Genomic DNA, 20,853 nt, shown 5'->3' on the forward strand with positions numbered 1-20,853 from the left:
AATCTATTCCTTTTATTCACTGATAGTGAGTTGCCACACCATCACACATATATGCCACCACTTACTATTATTTGACTTCTAGCTAACAATGAACCATCTTACTTCATGTTTCAAACATTTCTTTCATTGAATTGAAAATATGCAGGTGACAAGGCATGCATTAGTTAAGTGAAAGTAACCACCCAAGCACACACTTAGACTAGCTTAAAATTTTTTTTTTTTTTTACTCGTACTAACTGAATACTTTAGCAAGATATAAATCATAGCATTTCTCAACAGCAGAAGTTAAGTATAGATACAACCTCTTGGTTTGCAGTTCTTTTGTCTTCCTTTCTGTTGTTCCCTTTTTGCGTCATGGTGCGTAATGTCTTCAATTTGTGGTTAGTTCCCTGCACAATTCTCAAAAGTTGCTTGTTTTCCAAGCCCTTTGGGTGACTGATTAGTATGCATAAATTGAGTGCGGCTTTTGGATTTAATTTGGTGTGGGAACACCAAATTTAGTTCCTTGCCACTTCCTCTGATGCAACAAGTTACTATGTGTAAAATCTTGTGCTCTTGCTAAAGCTTATGTGGTTAAACTAGAGAGCAATTAAGTAGTTGAATGATATGTTTGATTGCCTGGAGCTAGTATTACGCAAGAAGTGAGAATGTGCTTTTAAATGATGTTTTGGTGGAACACCAAACTTAGAATCCTTCATTCTCCCTTAAATTGTTTTGGTGTGCAACACCAAACTTAGCTTCTTGCAATGCATACCAATCATTCGACATTTTTATTGAAAAGGCTATGAAAAGAAAACTACCTCAGATTGGGTTGCCTCCCAACAAGCGCTCTTTTATTGTCACTAGCTTGACATTGGGGCTTTCTTTTATGGTGGTTGATGGTTGTAGTGCCTCAATTTGTCCCCTCTGACTGTGAGCTTCTTCTTTGTTGCTTGATGTTCTATCTCAGCATGTTCTAGTGAGATTATTTTGCTCACAGTATAGTAATCATCAGTCTGTTGGCTTGCTCCCAGTTGTTGATAGACTAACTGCACTTTGTCACCTTTGGAGAGCCCTTCTGTTGGGATTTTTTTATTCTTCCACCCTTTGTGAGCCTTCTTCTTATTTTTCTTCCTTTTTCTGGTTAACCTTTCCTCCTTGACAGTAGCTTTAGTTGTGGCACTTTCCTTCTTGGTTATCTTCCAAATTTCTTTTTGAGTGCCTTCTTTTCCTTGCATCTGTTCATTCTTCTGCTTTACTGAAGTGTTGATTACTTGCCTTGAGAAACAGTCATTGATGACTTGGTTTCTTCCTTCAGAATTTTGTCGTTCTGGGAACACTTTCAGAGTAATGCTTTCCTCATGCATCCTAAGAGTTAGTTCTCCTTGCTCTACATCTATGATGGCTCTGGCGGTAGCTAAAAATGGCCTTCCTAAGATAATCGAATTGTTTCCTTCTTCTTCTGTTTCCAAGATTACAAAATCCGCAGGATAAATGAACTTGTCAACCTTAACTAAAAGGTTTTCGATCACTCCTTTGGGATGTACTACTGACTGGTCCACCAATTCCAATGACATCTGTATTGGTTTCACCTTCTCTATGCCAAGCTTTTTCACTAAAGAGGATGGGATCAGATTTATGCTTGCTCCTAAATCGCACATCCCCTTGTTGATAAATAGACTTCCAATGGTACAAGGTAGGAAGAAACTTCCTGGATCTTCCAACTTGGGAGGGAGTCCTTTTCTGATGAGTGCACTGCATTCTTCAGAGAGAAGTACAGTCTCCTTCTCCAGCCAGCTTCTTTTCTTGTTAATGAGTTCCTTCAAGAACTTGGCATATAAGGGCATCTGTTCCAATGCTTCAGCCAAGGGAATATTGATTTCTAGCTTCTTGAAAGTCTCAAGGAACTTATGAAAGTGTTGGTCCTTAGTCTCTTTGTTGAACCTCTGAGGGTGTGGTAGTGAAGGTGTAATGCTCTTCTCCACTTGCTGCTGTCCCTGAATCACTTCCTTTGAACTATGTGGCTGGTTGTCTTTCTCTTTGAGCTTCTCTGGGGCACTTCTTCTTGTTGTCATGTCTTCATTGCTAGCTTCCCCTTTCTCTGATGATTCTTTGTTGCTATCCAAAGGCTTCTTGGTTACCTCCTTGTTGTTGTCTATCAATGTTTTTCCACTCCGTAATTGTATAGCTTTGCACTCTTCTTTTGGATTAGGAATGGTGTCACTCGGAAGTGAGCTTGAAGGTTTCTCAACAGAAATCTGTTTGGAGATTTGCCCAATCTGCCTCTCTAAGCTCTTCATGGAAGCTTCATGGTTCTTGGTTGTTATTTCTTGGTGTTTCCACATCTTGTCCATCAAGGTTTCCAAGTTAATGATTCTTTGAGATTCTGGTGACACTTGTGGTGGGTTGTGAGGTGTGGATGGTAGATGGTAGGCATTTTGGTTGGTGGGTTGGTTATTGGATTGATAATGGTTGGGGTTGGAGTAGTTGTTTTGAGGTTTTCTGTAAGGGTTTTGGTTAGTTTGCTCCTGGTTGTGGTTTTGGTTGTTTCTTGAAGTGTTTTGGTTTGAGTTCCTCTGCCATGGTTGTTGGTTCTGGTTGTGATTGTCTCCCCATCTGAGGTTCGGGTGGTTCTTCCAGGATGGATTGTATGCGTCTCCATACACTTCATTCTGTCCAGAGTTTTGGTTGTGCATGTACTGAACTTGTTCTTGCTGCTGCTCCTCTTGAGTCTCTTCATTTTGCACCCATGTGGATGATGGTTGGCTTGTGTTAACTGCTGCAACTTGGAGGCTATCAATCCTCTTGGCCATTTGCTCAAATTGTTGTTGAATTTGCTGCTGCATCATCTTGTTTTGAGCCAAGATTGAGTCTACTCCTTCTAGCTCCATTACTCCTCTCCTTTGTGATGGTTGGCGGTTTCTTTGATGAGCAAAGAAATATTGATTGTTGGCCACCATGTCCACAAGATTCTGGGCTTCCTCAACAGTTTTCATCAGTTGTAGTGAACCTCCAGCAGAATGATCTAATGCCTCCTGAGATTTCAATGTCAGGCCTTCATAGAAATTTTGCAGCACGTCCCATTCATTGAACATCTCTGGGGGATACTTTCTGATTAAGGCTTTGTACTTCTCCCATGCTTCATACAAGGATTCGGCATCTAATTGTGTGAATGTCTGCACCTCGATTTTCAGTCTGATGACTCTTTGGGGTGGATAGAATTTGGCTAGAAATTTAGTCACCAAGTCATCCCAACTAGTGATGCTTCCTTGGGGAAAAGTTTCAAGCCATTGTGTGGCCTTGTCCCTTAATGAGAACGGGAACAACAGGAGCTTGTAAGTTTCAGGATTCACACCATTGGATTTGACAGTGTCACATATCCTTAAGAAGGTAGATAGATGTTGATTTGGGTCCTCCAATGATCCTCCCCCAAACGAGCAGTTGTTTTGGACCAATGTGATGAGTTGTGGCTTCAGTTCAAAGTTATTTGCATTGACATTAGGGGTGAGAATGCTGCTTCCACAATGTCTAGCATTTGCAAAGGTGTAGGAGGCCAATACTCTCCTCTGTTGTGGGTGATTGTTAACTCCTTCTCCTGGATTAGATGTATCTCCTTCCATCTCGTGATATTCTTCCTCAGATTCTTCTTCTCCAACAATATTTTTCCCTCTTTCAGCTCTTCTTAACCTTCTAAGAGTTCTCTGGTCAGCTTCAGATAAAACAGGAATGGATCTCCCTGTACCTGACATACAAACAAAACAAAAGAAACACCAACAATAACACTTCAATCTATTGCTAGAATGAAGTTTAGTTTAAGCAAAAATTCAAACAGTTAGTGGGTTAGTCCAAGATTAAAGAATCAGAAAAGAAAAAGTGCTTGATCTAAACTACCACCTCACTTAATCATTGTCAATCTATTCAATCCCCGGCAACGGCGCCAAAAACTTGGTGTGCGGAAAACGATCCGACACAAAACTCACCGGCAAGTGCACCGGGTCGCATCAAGTAATAATAACTCACGTGAGTGAGGTCGATCCCACAGGGATTGAAGGATTGAGCAATTTTAGTTTAGTGGTTGATTTAGTCAAGCGAATCAAGTGTTGGTTGAGTGATTTGTGATTAACAGAAATTAAATTGCATGAAAAGTAAAGGGAATGGGTAATTGGCATGAAATTAAAGAGAATAGGAATTAAAGTGCTGAATCTTAAAGAACAAGAAATTAAATGGCAGAAACTTAGAACGCAAGGAATGTAAATTGCAAAATCTTAAAGTGCAAGAAATGTAAATGACTTGAATTGTAAAGGGAATGGGGAGTTGGATTTGCAGAAATTAAACACAGAAATGTAAAATTGCAACAAGCAGAGGAATAGAAGAACACTTGGATTGAATCAGATCTAGAAACAGAATTGTAAATGAGCAAAACAGGGAATGGGAAATGGGAAATTCGGATCTCAGGATCCAAGAGACTAGAAAACCAAGTCTAGATCTCAATGCCTTCCTAGATCCAACAAGAACAATTGCAAAGGAAATTGTAAATTGCAAAGAAAGTAGATGAAAAGCAATGAACCGAAACTGAAATTTACTTAAGCAGAAAATTAAACAAGATCCCAAGGTGAGATTGAAACAGAATTTCTTCAATTCTCCACCCAAAATCCAAGACAAGAAAAGTAAAGAGTGCTGGGCAAGAACAAGGAAGAAGAGAGATCAATTCTCCTCCCAAATTCTCTTGAATTAAACAACAATGCTAAGAAAAATAAAGTGAACTCTGAGCAAAACTGAAAAGAAAGCTATTCTCAAAAAACGAAAAGGGAAGCTCTTAAAGAAAACTCTAAAATGAAAAAAACTCTCCTAAAACTTCAAATCCTAAGCTATTTATACACTTCCTTCAAATGATCATTAAGCCTTGAATTGGGCCTTTAGCCTTGATGGAATTGGGTTGCTAGTAGCCTCTGTTGATTGCTCTTGGTGTTGGGAGGAAATCCATTAGTGAACCAGGCCATGAACCATTCACGTTTGAGCCAACGTTTGAGGCAAACGTTGACTCAAACGTTACTTGAGTGAGGCATTATGCAGCTAGGCCATGTGCTGTCTTCCACGTTTGGCTCAACGTTTGAGGTCAAACGTGAGCTCAAACGTGGACCTCCCTTCTTGTATGCTTCTTGGGGGCTACTTTGTCCTCTTGTCGCGTTGCCAATTTTGTGCCCAATAGAGACTATTATATATGGTTGGAAAGCTCTGAATGTCAGCTTTCTAACCCACTTGGAATCACCTCAATTGGACATCTATAACTCAAGTTATTCTTGTTTGAAGTATGCCCCTTCATGCTGTTTGGTGCCAACGTTTGACCTCACGTTTGAGTCAAACGTTGGCTAAAACGTTGCTGTGCCCAGGAGCTCCAACTTTCTTCTTTTTGGAGCCAACGTTTGACCTCACGTTTGAGGCAAATGTTGGCTCAAACGTTGCTGCCTCCAGGGATGCCATTTCTCTTCTCTTTGGCGCCAACGTTTGACCTCACGTTTGAGGCAAACGTTGGCGCAAACGTTGCCTTCCCAGGAGCTTCAATTCTCTTCTCTTTTGGAGCCAACGTTTGACCTCACGTTTGAGGCAAACGTTGGCTCAAACATTGCTTTCCAGGAGCTTCATTCTTCAGCCAACGTTTGACCTCAACGTTTGAGGCAAACGTTGGCGCAAACGTTGGCTTTTCCCAGGGTGTTCTTCAACTGCTACTCACGTTTGAGTTGACGTTTGAGGCAAACGTTAGCTCAAACGTGAATTCCATTTTCTCAAACCCATTCTTGCAACCTTCTTCCATAATGTTGGCACTCCTTTTGTTTCCTTTCTTCACCTACAAGTAATCAAAACAACCGATCAAAGTATCACAAAATTCACAAGGTTTATAAATTAATTAATTATCAACTAAAGTTAGCTTGAACCTCATGATTTTGTATCAATTAAAGATGGTTGATTGATTTAAGGAAACCAAGCAATTCCAATTCAAATGGCTAATTTATAATGCAAGAAAGTGCATAAAACTAAATGAAAACAAAAGAAAAAGGCTAGTGAAACTAGGCTAAGATGACTTGTCATCAAGTTGCACTCGAATCTCAAAGTGGTCCTTAAAGTTAATAGTTACCCAATTTCGTCCTCGAACTTGCACTCAGGGACTCATAGTAGTCCCAAAGACACTTTCCGTCCATTGGAAAGATGAAACGACGTTGTTTTGCATTAATTAAAAAAAAAAGAGAAAAACCCAAGCCCCGTTTTCAACCTGAGCCCTTCCTTAACTCGAGCCCCTTCCCTTTCCCTTTCCCCTCTGTTGCTGCCTCTTGTCGGCTTCATCACAGTGTCGCACCGCTCGCCCCCTTCCCAACCTAGTCTCTCTATCACATCCATTCTCCTCTTTGACGCTACTCTGTTCTCTCCTCTTCACTCGCATTTGCTGCGCCATCTCCCATCTCGTCCAACATTCAAGCATGGAGTTCCAACGCCTGAGAGAGTATAATGTTAGGGAGGTTTCTTTTCCTTCAAAGACATTCAAGTTTCTTCCTCTCCAAATAGCCCAGAGGATGTTAGCTACCATGGCCAAGTCATTCTTTGCCAGGTTTGATTTGCATCTATGCAGTGAACCAGACAATGGATGATTGATTCCCCTTCTTCTCTGCATCGAGGGCATCTATCTTTAATGTTCAGAAATCTATCGTGGAACCACTGCCGAACTTGAGAACCATTGTAGAGGAGCTTCCAAACAAAATTCTTAATCGTTGGAGAGCATCTCAAGTCCCAAATTGTATTCCACAACGCCTTTTGTCTACAAACCTCAAGGAGTTGATCAATTAGGTGATAGAAGAAAACAAATGCATCTTGGTATCCGGACGCCATAGAGTATTGACCAGACTTCTCTTTTGCCCAGGTAATACAATCTTTACTTTCTCTGATAATTGTCTGAAAAAGCTGTTGGTAATCTCTATGTTGAAATTTGTGTGAATTAAGCTAGCATCCCATGTTCTGTCATATTTGATTAACTGGTTGACCCATGTTAAATTTGGGTTTTCTTTCTATTTCTGATAGACTGAGATCGGTCAAAAATCCCAGGGCAAAAATTTTCAAAAATTTTAACCTTACTGACTCTTCCAACTTGCAGAGGAAGACTGAGAGGAGACAAGAGAAAAGGGAGGCAGAGGGACACAAAGAGGAGACAAGAGTATGAGAGACTAGGTTGGGAAGCGGGTGAGCGGTGCGGTGCCGTGACTGAGGCCGGCGAGAGGCAGCAATAGAGAGAAAGAGGAAGGGGATCGGGTTGGGAAAGGGGAAGAAGAAGGGCTCGGGTTGAATAAGGGGCTTGGGATTTTTTTATTATTACAACACGATGTCGTTTCAGCTTTCTGATGGATGAAAAGTGCCTTAGGGAGTACTGAGTCCCGAAGTGCAAGTTTAAGGACGAAATTGGGTAACTATTAACTTCAAGGATTACTTTGAGGTTTAACTCCACAGACATCAGATGGGGTCTCCCAAACAATAAAAAAGCAAAATCATTCAAAAAATGTCTAAGAAAAAAAAGTAAAAAAGACAAAAACTCTCAAGATGGATGATGTAACACTCTACCACATAGAGCTTTACGCTTAAGTCATAAAACAGAGGTGGTGTGGTATTACGACCTCTAAAATAAAATAAATATATATAATAATAATAGAAAGAACGTAGTATTCGAGGAGCCTTAAAGAATAGGTAAAGCGAAAATTGCAAAATTAAAAGTGCAACACTCAGATAAAAGGATTACTTGCATACGAAGAAAGCTAAGGTTCACTAACATATCTATATAGAAAACAAGAGTAGAGGGTCAATAGTACAGAATATCAAGCTCCTAACTCAGCTTGCGAAGCTAAGGCTAGCCAGAAAATATTTACATACATATATACAAAACCTATAGCCCAAAATACATATATAAAACCCTAGTTCTTCACACACCTCTAAGAGGAATAAAAGTAAAACAAGTTGTCAGGAGAGTTCTATACATATGATCATATATAAACTATACAAAATAAAGTCCCAAAAGATCCACTTCACTGCAGAGCTCCAGACGTCTAGCGAGGTGCCTCTCGACCTGCATCTGAAAACACAAAATATTCGTATGGAATGAGAACCAGGGGTTCTCAGCATGGTAAAAGTGCCACACACATAAGATATAAGGTCTTGGAAAAGCCAAAGGCAATCCTAGAATGCCGACACTTAGATTATAAAGCTTAAGAACTAAAACAGAAACCATAACTCAAGGTGGTTTTCTAAGGATTCCTAACTTAACCAAATCTTAAACCTATCTAAAATCCTTAACTCCTCCGCCTTTCCTCCGATCCTCCAACACCGGTGAAACGGCACAAACAAACAAGCAGACAATGGCAAACACAGGTAGAATACAAGTACTGCGAATAGCAAATATAACAATTAACATAGTAAATTCACTTAGGAATTCCCAATTAAGGCAGAAACAAGCAATTCAAACAATATGCATATGATGTATGCATGTCCTATGGCTGATGAGTCTCATCTGTTGGTTATAAAGCCAACCCGACAAGTCTGGCTGCTAAACCCTGGACTGTCCCTTGACGCGCATCCCCAAGGGTCTATGCATAGCTTTTTCTCATTCATATATATAAATTTTGCTCATTGGGGGATATCCTTCTCAAGAATTTATACGTGGCCAATAACCCTTACGTCGTAGGGTCAACAGAGTATCGAGTCTCAACCTGGAACACGTGGTAGCAAGCCACGGTACTTTACCCAGGGACACTTGTATCTCAGAAAACATAAGTACATAAGCCTCATTTCATTCATATTCATTCATAATCATTTCATAATAATTTATTATAGCCATAACATTACTTATATATCATATATTTGCATTTTTATACATAGTTTATCATAACCCAGAGCAAGTGGGGGCGAACCACACCCTTGCATCTACTCGGGGAGCCTCTATACTAAGCATCCTGGAGAAAGTGAGGCGAAACCACAACCCTTGCGTCTACCCAGGAGGTACGTTCTCATATGCCCAGGAGGAATAAAGGAGGGGATCCTAACCTCCCACCATCTCGTTGGGGGCGATTTTACAATACCAGGAGGAACAAGGAAGGGGATACCCACCTCCCACCATCTCCTGGGGTCGCACTTTCAAGAAAGAGTGCTCAGAAGAAATATTCATTCCTTTCTTTTATCAGTTTTATAATTTAAGAAGTATATATACATATTTATGCCACCTATCTTCTCATACCTAATTCTAGGGGTGTGCATGGCCCGGCCTGGTCCGAAGACCCGGCCCGGCCCCGAACACTTTAGGGGCTATTTTGGTGTGATTTCACTGGGTCTAGGGCCGGGTAAAGGTCTCAAAAATAGACCCGGTCATTATTTCGGGTCGGGTCCGAGCCATGGCTTGGGTCACCCGAAGCCGGCCCGGTGGCCCGGTCATCATACACAATTAATATTTTGTGTTATTAGTGATGGATGATGGCTATTCTTATATGGAATTTAAGTATTGTAAACTTAATATTTTGTGTTATTAGTTATTATAAGACTATAAGTTAATGTTTTATGTTTAAAATGCATAAGATTTTAGACTAATGCATAATATTGTGTTATTTATATTGATTTAAATATTTGGTGTTATTAGACAATATTAGTATTGATTATGGTTATGCCTTAATTTTAGAGAAGAGTTGGTTCTTGTTATATTTTTCTAAGTGAATTTTACAATGCAAATAATGGTTGGAGTCTTGGAAATTTGGATATTTTCATATGTTAGCTTATAAGAAGGTATCAAGGTAATGTAATGTTAACGGCCTGGTTTTCACCCGATGTTTACCCGGTATAATCATGGCCCGAAAGTGTATAGGTTTCATCAGGTCTAGGGCCGGGTTAGGGTCTAATAAATAGGCCCGGCGGCTAATTCATCACTTTTCCAACCTTACTTCATCCCCAAGATACCTCCTTTCCCCTAGCTTCATATCATTACTAGACCTATTACTAAGATCTAGGGCTAAAAGAATGGAAATAGAGGTTTAGAGGTTTAAAATCATGTTTAAAACACTAAAATCCCATTTGCTGAAAATAGGGGTCACACGTACGTGTGGGCCACGCGTACACGTGGGCGTGCATTATTGAAAGGTCAGGTGTATGCGAGATGCCCGACCCAAATAGGTTGGTCGCGTCGCATACGTTGGTCACCTACGCAAGCTATGCAGAATAGCAAAAGTGCTGAATGCTGTAGAATTTTCAATTTTTGCACTCCAATCTTCCGACGCGCATGACTTTTTTGTTTTAAAACATTTTTTATCCGTTCTTCGAACGGCGTAAACTTCATGAACCCAATTTTCATATGAAATAAGTTTGAAATAATTTGGGGGTCCGGAAGCCGTGTTATGGCTCGCCGAAGTTCAGCCAAAAACTAGTTTTTCACAAATAGTTCATAAACCTCTATTTTCACCAAAATCAAACTCAATATCAACATTCTATACATACAAACAGCACCACATCTTACCATTTATAGCACCAAAATCTCCACATCCTACTACGCTCAACCATTCCTCAATTTTACATAATCTCAGACATAATTCCTCAATTGACCAACAAAATAATCAATAACTCATCACAAATACATATCAACCCTCAATACTTTGTCAAACCTCATCAAATCATCATTTAGCACTCTATCCCCAATATCAACAACAAGCTAAAACTCAACCTTGTTCAACAATAAACATCAAGGCACTAAGCAATTAACATACTCATGCAATCATTCCTATCCTATAGTCGTCTAGCCTAAGTTTTCACAAGACATTATATATTAAAAATGAGAAACCAAAACCATACCTTAGCCGATTTCCTCGTATGACCCAAGACAATACACTTAGGCTAGAAGCAAGCCCTCAACACTAAATTTCAGCAACTATCACCAATTCCAAGCTTCCAATTAAGCTTCCAACATTTCCAATTGCTTCATATCATATATATATATATATACACCTATCACATTTATCACATACACATACCCCAAAATTTAATACCCAACACAGTTAATCAATGAATTAGCTAGGGTTCTAGGATTGTCACCTTGTTCGAGCACCAATGAAGCAAGATTGAATATTTTTCTCAAGCTAATCGGATCCTATAATATAAAAGGACCAAAATCTCAACACCCACTATATCCAATTTTCAAAATATTGGGGAAGGAAGAACTAAAATTGAAATTGAAACTTCCTTACCAAATTAATCACCAGGCTTTGTAGAGCTTGACGCCGCAGACCTGTGGCCATAAACAGTGCGGCGATCGGAGCTCGAAGCGGGAAGATATAGTGGTTTGAATGGAAGACAAGGGTTTGAGAACCATCCTTCTCTTCCCTTAAGCTTGCTTCAGCATTTTTTGGCTGAATAGAAGAAGAAGAAGAACTCTTCTTTAAGTTATTGGGCTGATGGGTCGGGCCTTGGGCCCAGTATGGGCCCGGTTTGGCCCAATCTTAGGCCAAATTCTTTGAAATTAGTGTCAAAATTCTTGTTTTTATTAGCTCTATCTTATTAAACCATAAAATTCACATTTCTAATTTATTTTATTAAAAATTAATTTATTAATTAATTATTCGCTAATTTCACGGAGTTTACAGATGATGAGGGCGATTAAACATTTACCCGCCTGAGTAAGAACTTTCTTAGGGGTTAAACACTTACCCTCAAACAATTGCAAATTTCGCGCTAGCCAAATTCCCTATAGCGTGAAGGCAAACTGGGTCAGCAGTCGATTTACAATATATTGCAACATTAATATTGCATTTACACCTGATTTGATAAAATTTTTGACTTTTTTTATAAATATCTTATTCAAGCTAATATTTTAAAGATGACTTTTTAAATGTTATAACAATTTTATTTGGTAAATTAAAATAAAAATAACTTATAATAAATACAAGTTACAAACAATATATTTGGTAAAACTACTTTTGATATTTAAAATAATTTTAGTAGACAAATATAATAAAGAGTTAGAATAAATATAAATATATATTAAGAGTAATTACTCAAATAAGTACATCAGGTTTTTAAAATCGAACACTTTAGCTTCTTAGGTTTTAAAATACATAAAACAGTTCCAAACATTTACCTCTGTTAGATAATGTAATCCCATTTGTTAGTCCCTAACGGTGATTGCTGATGTGGAATATTAACTCGCACAGGTGGCCGTTAAGTGTCTATGTGCGCGACCTGGACAAATCAATCCTAGGGTGAAGTACAAAACAGTCATCAAAAAATTTAAAAAATCTCAAAATAATCCCCGAAAAGTTTTAAAAATTCCAAAATAATCCCGTCGAATATTTTTATTCTTTTTCAAAAGTCAATGTCTTATAATATTTTTATTAATCAGATTAATAAAATATTCAAAAATATATAATACATAAAAATACAAAAAATAACAAAATATATACTAAAATATCGTAAAAAAATATATTATTTAATTATTAACCCATGATACCTACATTTAGGTGATGTAGAGACTATAATAATAACAACTAAGGTTGCGAGAACTGGACCGGTCAGTAAACCGTTGACTGATTGGTACTATGGTCTAATCGAAATTGAATTGTAGTTGAACTGATTTAATTAAAATAAAATAAAATAATTAAATTTTAATATAAAATTTCAAAATTTTAAATATTTTACAATTTTAGGTAATAATTTGCCTATAATTTATTATTAAAATTTCATAAATAAATTCCAGTATATATTCATAGTATGAAAGGTTAGTAACTTGATTTTTAACTTTGCAAATTAGTGAAATATTGTTTCTTCAGACTATGAATCTAAATTTGTATATAATTATGTATAAACAGACTTTTAATTGATAAAAGAATAGTTCTGCAATCACAATTTCAAATCACATCAGCAACAAGCTAACAATACATACATCATCAGAACATAAAATTAACAATACATAATCAGAATACAAATTCAGAAGTCAGAATCTATTCTATTAAATAAAAAATAAACAAAATTAACAAGATATCATCAGCAATCAACAAAATAATTTCACACAAATTAACTTAGAAAAAACAGTTAATAAGAATCAGAAAAATTAACTCAGAACTCAAAAGTCAGAATAAAAAAAAACTTAACTTGAGAAAAAAAAAGTACTGAGTACTTATGGGAGAAAAGAAGACGGCTGAGCAGCAGAGGCCTTTGCCAGGAGGTGATGGCTGAGCAATGACACGAAGTTGACGGTGAGGAGAAGAGCAGAGACATTCGCAGTAAGAAAGAGTGAGCTCGAAGAGAGAGCTTGAAGACAGAGATGCCAAGTAGAGATGTTCACAACGGTGAGAATTGTAAGGGCCCAAATTTTTGAAAATTAAATAATAAATTATTTATGATTTATTTTACTTATTCGAGAATATATTTTTAGAGATTTTTATATTAATTGAGTACTTTCTTATTATTGATTTAAAGCTTTAGTGATTGAAAAATAATGAGAATTTTATATTCTTTGACTTGAATAATTAGATTTTAAACATTATTTTATAATTTAAAGGAAATTAATTTAATTATCTCTAATTATTGAATTAGAGTATTTATTTGAAAAAAATTATAAGCTGATAATTGAATAGTATTTTTATAATATTAGTGTTAAATTAAAATTAGTTTTCAATTACTCTATCACCTCTAATTTTATTAAAATTACTAAACTACCCAAAATCTTAATTTACCAACAAACAACTCAAACCCTAACCCAAAGCCCACTGGCCGCCACCCCCTTTCCCTATCTTCCAAGAATGCGCAACACACACGCACAACCTCACCCACACGGAAGAGAAGGAGAGCTCGAGGAAGGAGACGCCGTCTTGATGGCAGCTACGTCGCACCCAGCTCGTTGCCACCGCATACTGCTACTGCTGCCGTCATCACGCAAACGAGAGAGAGAGAGAGAGAGAGAGAGAGAGAGAGAGAGAGAGAGAGAGAGAGAGAGAGAGAGAGAGAGGAAGTAGTGCTGCCGCCGTTGGAAGGGAAGGCCTTCATCGTCACCGTTGGAGCCTGATGAGTCCATATTTAATGATATATTTTGCGTCAATTTGGATGAATTCTAGCACATGAACTCACACTTAAGCACCAAAATAGCATACTTTTGTATTTTGTCCCTAATTTGACCCTAAATATGAAAACATGCAATTTCGTGATTGAAATGAGCAATTTAATTCCACTTTTATTCCATTTGATGCCATGACATATTTGTTGAGTGCTTTCAGACCTTAGAGGAGAGAATGAATAGCCAAAAGTGGAAGAAAGCATGTACGAGAGAGAAAACATGAAGAAAACAAGGAAAAGCACACACAGCAAAGTGTGCGTGCGCACAAGCACCTGTGCGTACGCACAGGTCAACTTTCAGCCCAGTGTGCGGACGCACACATCTGTGCGTCCGCACAGGTTCTTGCACGTTATTTCATTAATGAAGCACGTGTTTCTCGAATTCTGAGGCCTCTTGGCCCATTTTGGAAGGCTTGAAGGCTGAATTAAAGTGCTATATGAGGGAAAAATCAACACATATGAAGGAGGAGCTTACATTAGGACTTAGACATAATTTTCATAGTTTTAGGAGTAGGAGTAGGAGTAGTGTAGCATTGCTCTCCTAGGGTTTCATTTCCATTTCCATTGTAGCATTTTATAGAAGTTTTGATCTTTGATTTTGCTCAACTCTAATTGTAAGTACTCTTTAATTTCTCTTTAATTACATTGTCTTTATCTTCAATTTCCTTTGGTTCAAGTTACTTTGTCATATTTGCAATTTTGTGTTTCTTGAAGTTTTGATCAATGAATTTTATATCTTATGCTTTCTTTACGCTTGATTGCTTGTCTTTTGTTGATATCGTTGATAGTTGGTTATAGTTGTTATCTTTCCTTGCAAATTTTCCATGTTTTACTTTTATGCATACAAGGTGTTTGTGAAAATGCCAACTTTAGATTTTGAGTAGATTTTCCCAACTTGGCTTGAGATTTGAGTTCCTAGGATACTAGAGTCATAATGTCCGACATTTAGTGGTAATTCTTGGGGAGTTAGTTGACTCTTGTTTCCATTGAAGCTAGCCTTTTATTAACTAGTTGGTAAGTTGGTTAGGACTTATGGATTAAGGTCAATTATGCTTGCTTGACTTACTCCTCGATGTTTGGGGTTAACTAAGCAAGACTAACTCATGATAATCACCATAGTTGTGGTTATGGCGATGATAGGATTCCTTGGACCCTCATTCCCAAGTCAAGGCTCTTTCTTGCAATTATAGCATTTTCACTAGTTTTGATCTCATCTTTTCTTTACTTGCATGAATTACAATTTTGATCATTCCTTAGTTCTTTGATTTCTTAGTTCCTTTAATCTTTTGTTCTTTGATTCAAAACCCCTTTTTGCCTCCACAACCGAAAGAGCAACACTTCCAATTGCATCCTAGGGAGAACGACCCGAGGTTGAAAGACTTTGGATTATTTTGTATTGGATTCAATATTTGATCTTGAGAATTCATTGTTGGTTTGGACTATGCTACCAACGAATTGATTCTTGTTTTGATCAATTCCGAACCGACATAAAACTCTCTTATCAAAATTTGGCACCGTTGCCGGGGATGCAAACGGTGTTATATCTTTTGGTTGTTGTAGATATGTTAATAGTGTAAATAGCACTTTTTGGTTGTTTGTTTGATTTTGTTAGTAAGTTTTTGTTTATATTCCCTTTATGACTTTTTCACACCATCACCAAAATGCACACTATTGGAACCCAAACACTTAGCTTTCTAGTCACCAATTCTATACACCATCACCCCACTACATACAAAACCAAAACCCTTACCTTCATGAGTTTGATTGTCAACCTTCATCACCACAATCTTCATCTTCACATATGGATCAAGCCACACAAGAAGTACTTTTCATGCTCATTTAAGAACAACAAGAGTTCTGGAAGAAGCAAGAGCAAGTAATGTCCACAGTAGCGGAAACTCTTGACCGGTTAGCCTCAATGCATTCATGCCATGGCCAAGAAATTCTAGTGGATGAATGTGTAGAATCAACTGAAAAGTGTAGAGTGAGCAAAGAATTGCAAAATCAAGTAGAAGATATCAAGTCACAACATGAAGCACAAGAGGAGACAAATGAAGAATTGTGGGAAAGTGATCAAGAGGATTCCATCATTCAAGATTTTTTGTCCAACTTGGTCAACCCCGCCAAAGCCTTCATGAGCCTCCCTTATTGGATTTGGAAGGAGATGTTGATGTGGCCTTCACACAACCTCCGATTTTTAACTTGAGTGATGATGAGGAAGGTTTAGAGGAGGTTGAGGAAGATTCTATTCACCAAGAAGTAAAGATAGTTATGAAAGAACGAATTGAGCGGGTAAAGATTTCTTCAACAAGCTTTCTAGGCCCGCATCAAAATGCCGTCTTGGAGACGGATTGTCAACTTCAAACCCTTCTTGGAGTAGTGGATGGTGAAGAGAAGAATGTTATTTGGCAAAGAAATGAAAAGTTCATCAAAGGAACCAACTTAACATTTAGAGTTCAATTTTGGCGCAATAGTCAATTTAGTGGATTCCGGAGAGTGCACAAGCATGTCAATGGTGATAGAGGAACTCAAGTATGGGATTCGGGCATCAACTTCAAGAATAAACACTTATGGATCCTAGTTGCTAGCTTGAAGTCTCTTAAGAGTTTGATGCAATTCATTTGGGACCCCGGAGGTCGTATCACGAGCAAACTTGGTTGGAGATTCAAGGAGGAGTGGAAACATAAGCCGCCCTAACAAGGATCTCCTCACCAATCTAACTTCAGGACTTTAAACCAAAGTGCTATGTGGGAGACACCCCACCATGGTAATATCCTTCCAACTTCCTCTCTTTTAGCTTTTATTTCATGAATAATTGATTGTTTAGATTAGTTGGTTAGTTGAATTTTGATGTTTGTTAGGTGATTCTAGTGAAATAATGTGTTTTTAGGAGTTTTATGATGTTTTGGGACTTGAAAACCTGCTTTGGATATCAAGTTTGATGCCTTAGAGGCAAAATTTTTGTTGCAGGAACAGAGTCCTGTGCGTCTGCACAGACCCGTGCGCGTGCACAGTTCCCCTGTTTTCCCGTCCCTGTGCGTACGCACAGCAATGTGCGCACGCACACTCCCAAACACCCCCTCTGTTCACAGCACGCGCATGGCCTGTGCGTGTGTACACTGCATTCTTTTCCCCATGTGCGTCCGCGCATCTTGCGTGCGAATGCACACTTCATCCTTTTTCCTTCAAAAAAAAAAAAAAACTGCCTGTGCATGCGCATAGCACTGAGCACCCGTACAGACCTCGGCAACCCCTCTGGTTGCAGCACGAGCACCCCTTGTACGCGTGAACGCAACCCCTTCATTCCTACTGTGCGCCCGCACACGACGTCGTGCGTTCACACAGGTCGCGGTACATCTTCTGCTCGCAGCGCCCGCACCCCTCTCTGCGCGCGCATGCCCTTCCATTTCTCTCGAATATGCGACCGCACACGACCTCGTGCGTCCGCACTGGTCACTTTTCGAACGTTAATTCGAAAAGAGAGAGAGAGTCGCTCTTCAGTTCCCATAAACCCCCCCAACCCTCTCCTTTCTCTTCTTCTCTGAGAAGCAACACCACCACCCAACCCCCTTATTCCAAACCACCACCAACCATCACTTCCGTCCGACCGCTCACCACCGGCGACCACCATCGCTTTCTCTCTTCCTTCCTTCTCCTCTCTCTTCTACATTTCTCCCTTTTCTCTTCTCTGTACCGAGCTGCACCCCTGTCTCTGCATCAGCAAACCCTAGTCCGCGCTTCCAGTCCGGCAACCAGCCACCAGTGGCAGCGAGTTTCTGTGCCGCCGCGACCGTGCAACCACCTCCCTCCTTCTCTGTCCGTTTCTTCTTCTCTTTCCTTCTGCATTACAGGTTCTATTTTCTTCCCTGTAATCTGCTCTTCACTGTTTTGTTTTATTTTCTTTCTTTAGCTTCTTTTAATTTCTATTTTAGTAACTAGGTGGCATTAGGTTAGATGACTTCTGTTTTTCTGGATTGAATGTGGATGCTGGCTGATTATTTCTAATTTTTCTGGGCTGGATAACTGCTACATTAAATTTTGAATGCTGCTTTGATTAAACTGAGAATGCTGCTTTTAATTCCTGCACATAACATGCCTGATTAAATGCCTGAACGGGATTTTTGATTCAATTTCTATGTCTGATCAGCATAGGCCTTGAATTTTGCTTTCCTTTGGCATTTTATTTTATACTTATGAAATTTTATGTTGATTTTGATTCTACCTGAGCTTTAATTTTGGTTATGCACCTTGTGTTATTTTTGCTGAGACATCAACCTGAACTTGACTTCACCTCTGAAATTACTCTGTTTGATGACAACCTTCGCTGTGCATATCATTCTTGAATAGGTAATTTGCCAGGTTATGTACTTATTGATCATTCTTGCCTAAACACCAATTGGATTTGAAAGCCCAGCCTCAATCACTTGACTGGTGTATTATAAGTACATAACTGGTTTTGCTGAGTGAATTGTGGTTATAGATTATTCATGTTGCTTTGACATAAATGATCACATATGTAGCTACTTGTTCCTCTGAAATTTTTGAGCAATCTGAATTGAGCTTCTTCAACTGATTGCTTTGTCGAACAAGGGCTGTATGGTGTTTCATTGTTTTCCACCTCTCAACATGAATAATAACATGCTTTCACTGTGGTTTTAATTATTGCTTTTTGTGCCAATTTTTGCAAATTCCTCCGATTTCTAAGGCACAATTGCAACACTCAATTTGTTTCAAGTGAATTCACTTGCATTGCACAGCTAAGTCATATGTATGCTTTAATTGTTGTTCATTCCTTCATTTGTCACTTAGGTTGCTTGATTTTGGGAAAATACATTTTCTTTTGAGTGTTCAACCGCTGTATACATGTTTTTCCTTAATTGAGTGTTTGTTTATCTTATTGGCTCTTACTTTAATTGTTTGATTATAACCTTCTTCTTTCTGTGATTTTTTTCTATTTCTCCTGAGTTGTACTCTATTTTTGTTTTTTTCAGGATGGCCCGCAAAGGGAAGGAAAAAGCCAATCCTTTGCCTCGTCCTCCTCCCGTGCCTTCGAGTAACCAACCGGACACATTCATTAATGCTGAAGCCCATGAACAATATAAGAAACTGAAAAAGCGAGCCTTTCACTACGAGATAAAGCTAAACTTGTCCGAGAAATATGCGGATCAAATTCTTAATAGATTAAACTTTTACCATTGGAAATTTGTAGAATTCGATCTGGTGGAAGTCAATGACCACCAGGTCAAGGAGTTCTACGGGAATTTCCTAAAGAGGGATGCCCCAATTGTTTTTCTCAGAGGTATCACCCTGGATACCTCTGATACTGCTTTAGAGGCTCTCTTGGATATTTTGCATATTCCTCCGACTAGGGATGCTTTCACTCAAATAGTCAAGGACGTGACAATGGGCAAGCTTTCTTTGGATGTGGTTCTGAAAAAGATTGGCCTGCCTAAGGCCACATAGGAGTACAACAAAGGGGATAAAGCAGTTCCATTGAGCATTGCGTGCACTGACCTAAATTCTGAGGCAAGGATCTGGCAACAAATCATTGCCGACTATATTCTACCGAGCACGCATGCCACACACATTAGAGTCCGTGTGGCGGTTTTTCTTTGGGCTATTCTGGAAGGGAAGAGGATCTCTGTTCTTCCCTTTATTAGAGAATCGATGTGGAAAGTGAACCAACAACATAAATACAACATTCTCTCCCCATCGATGATCACCAGATTAGCCGCTTTATCTGGAGTGGAGAGACGCCCAACAGACCGAACGTCTGTCTTCATCAGCAAGCAGCCATTCTTATCATACGGCGACTATGATGGACCGCCACAGAAGAAGAGGAAGAGGACTGAGCCATCATCAGCAACAGAGCCCTCAGCACCTCCTACAGCTCCCGCACCCACACTCCGACCTTAGACACCTTATGAGCTCGGTCGGGAGATCATTCAGCTCCTTTACCGTTTCGAGCGCCGCAACGCTCGCCGCTTCCAGTGGATAGTGGTGAAGTTTGAGGGTAAAGACCCTGGGCCACCTCCTCTGGATACACCAGAGCCTGAGGCCGAGATCGAGGAGCCGGCACCGGAGGAGCCGACAGTTGAAGCTGGCCAGGCCGTCGATCCCTCTGAGCAGAGACCGGCAGAGCCCACGGTTGAGGAGGCAGTAGTTTAGAGAGTTGAGAAGCCGGTAGCTAAAGCTGAGCAGATAGTAGAGATGGCAGCAGAGCCAGTTGACCAGGCAGTTGAGGAGCTGGCAGCTGAGACCACCCCAGAGACATCCCGAGCCATCATTGTTTATCAGTGTCATCACCACCCACCACCATGTGACGGTGGAGCTTCTCATGGTTGATCAACCCGGTCCCATTTTTTGGGCACTGAGGACAGTGCATGATTAAGTGTGGGGGAGGATCTACGATTTTTGGGTGTAAATATTCTCTCCTGAACACTTGTCATTTAGTTTACTTTCAGTTTTTATGATGCCTTTTGTGGATATTTCTGATACTTTGTCTTTTGCACTACATTTTAGTATTTTGGCTTGTATATATATTAGTGTTTTTATCTTTAGTATTGCACTTTCGTTTTGATATATATATATATATATATATATATATATATATATATATGTCTTGCATCTTTATTTTGCTTAGTATATAGTATAGATATGGATTGTGATTGGATGATGTGAATAGCATGCCTAGTTTATCTTGATCCTAATTGTTCATGTTACTTTTTGCTTGTTGAAAATTAGGAAAAGAACTAGGAAATT

The 20,853-nt window shown here is 39.1% G+C and overlaps 1 protein-coding gene and 1 pseudogene across 1 annotated transcript; one reads left to right on the forward strand and one right to left on the reverse strand.

Moving 5' to 3' along the window:
* Positions 1-866: 866 nt before the first annotated feature.
* Positions 867-3,074, reverse strand: LOC148565741 (uncharacterized). The gene has a single exon (XM_088486634.1). It carries the CDS (start codon positions 3,072-3,074, stop codon positions 867-869), a length of 2,208 nt encoding a protein of 735 aa, XP_088342760.1.
* Positions 3,075-19,083: 16,009 nt separating this feature from the next.
* Positions 19,084-20,436, forward strand: LOC148565742 (uncharacterized; annotated as a pseudogene).
* Positions 20,437-20,853: the final 417 nt, after the last annotated feature.

The sequence above is a fragment of the Arachis ipaensis genome, chromosome B5 (genome assembly GCF_059453495.1).
Source record: "Arachis ipaensis isolate K30076 ecotype BB chromosome B5, ASM5945349v1, whole genome shotgun sequence".
NCBI classification, from domain to species: domain Eukaryota; kingdom Viridiplantae; phylum Streptophyta; class Magnoliopsida; order Fabales; family Fabaceae; genus Arachis; species Arachis ipaensis.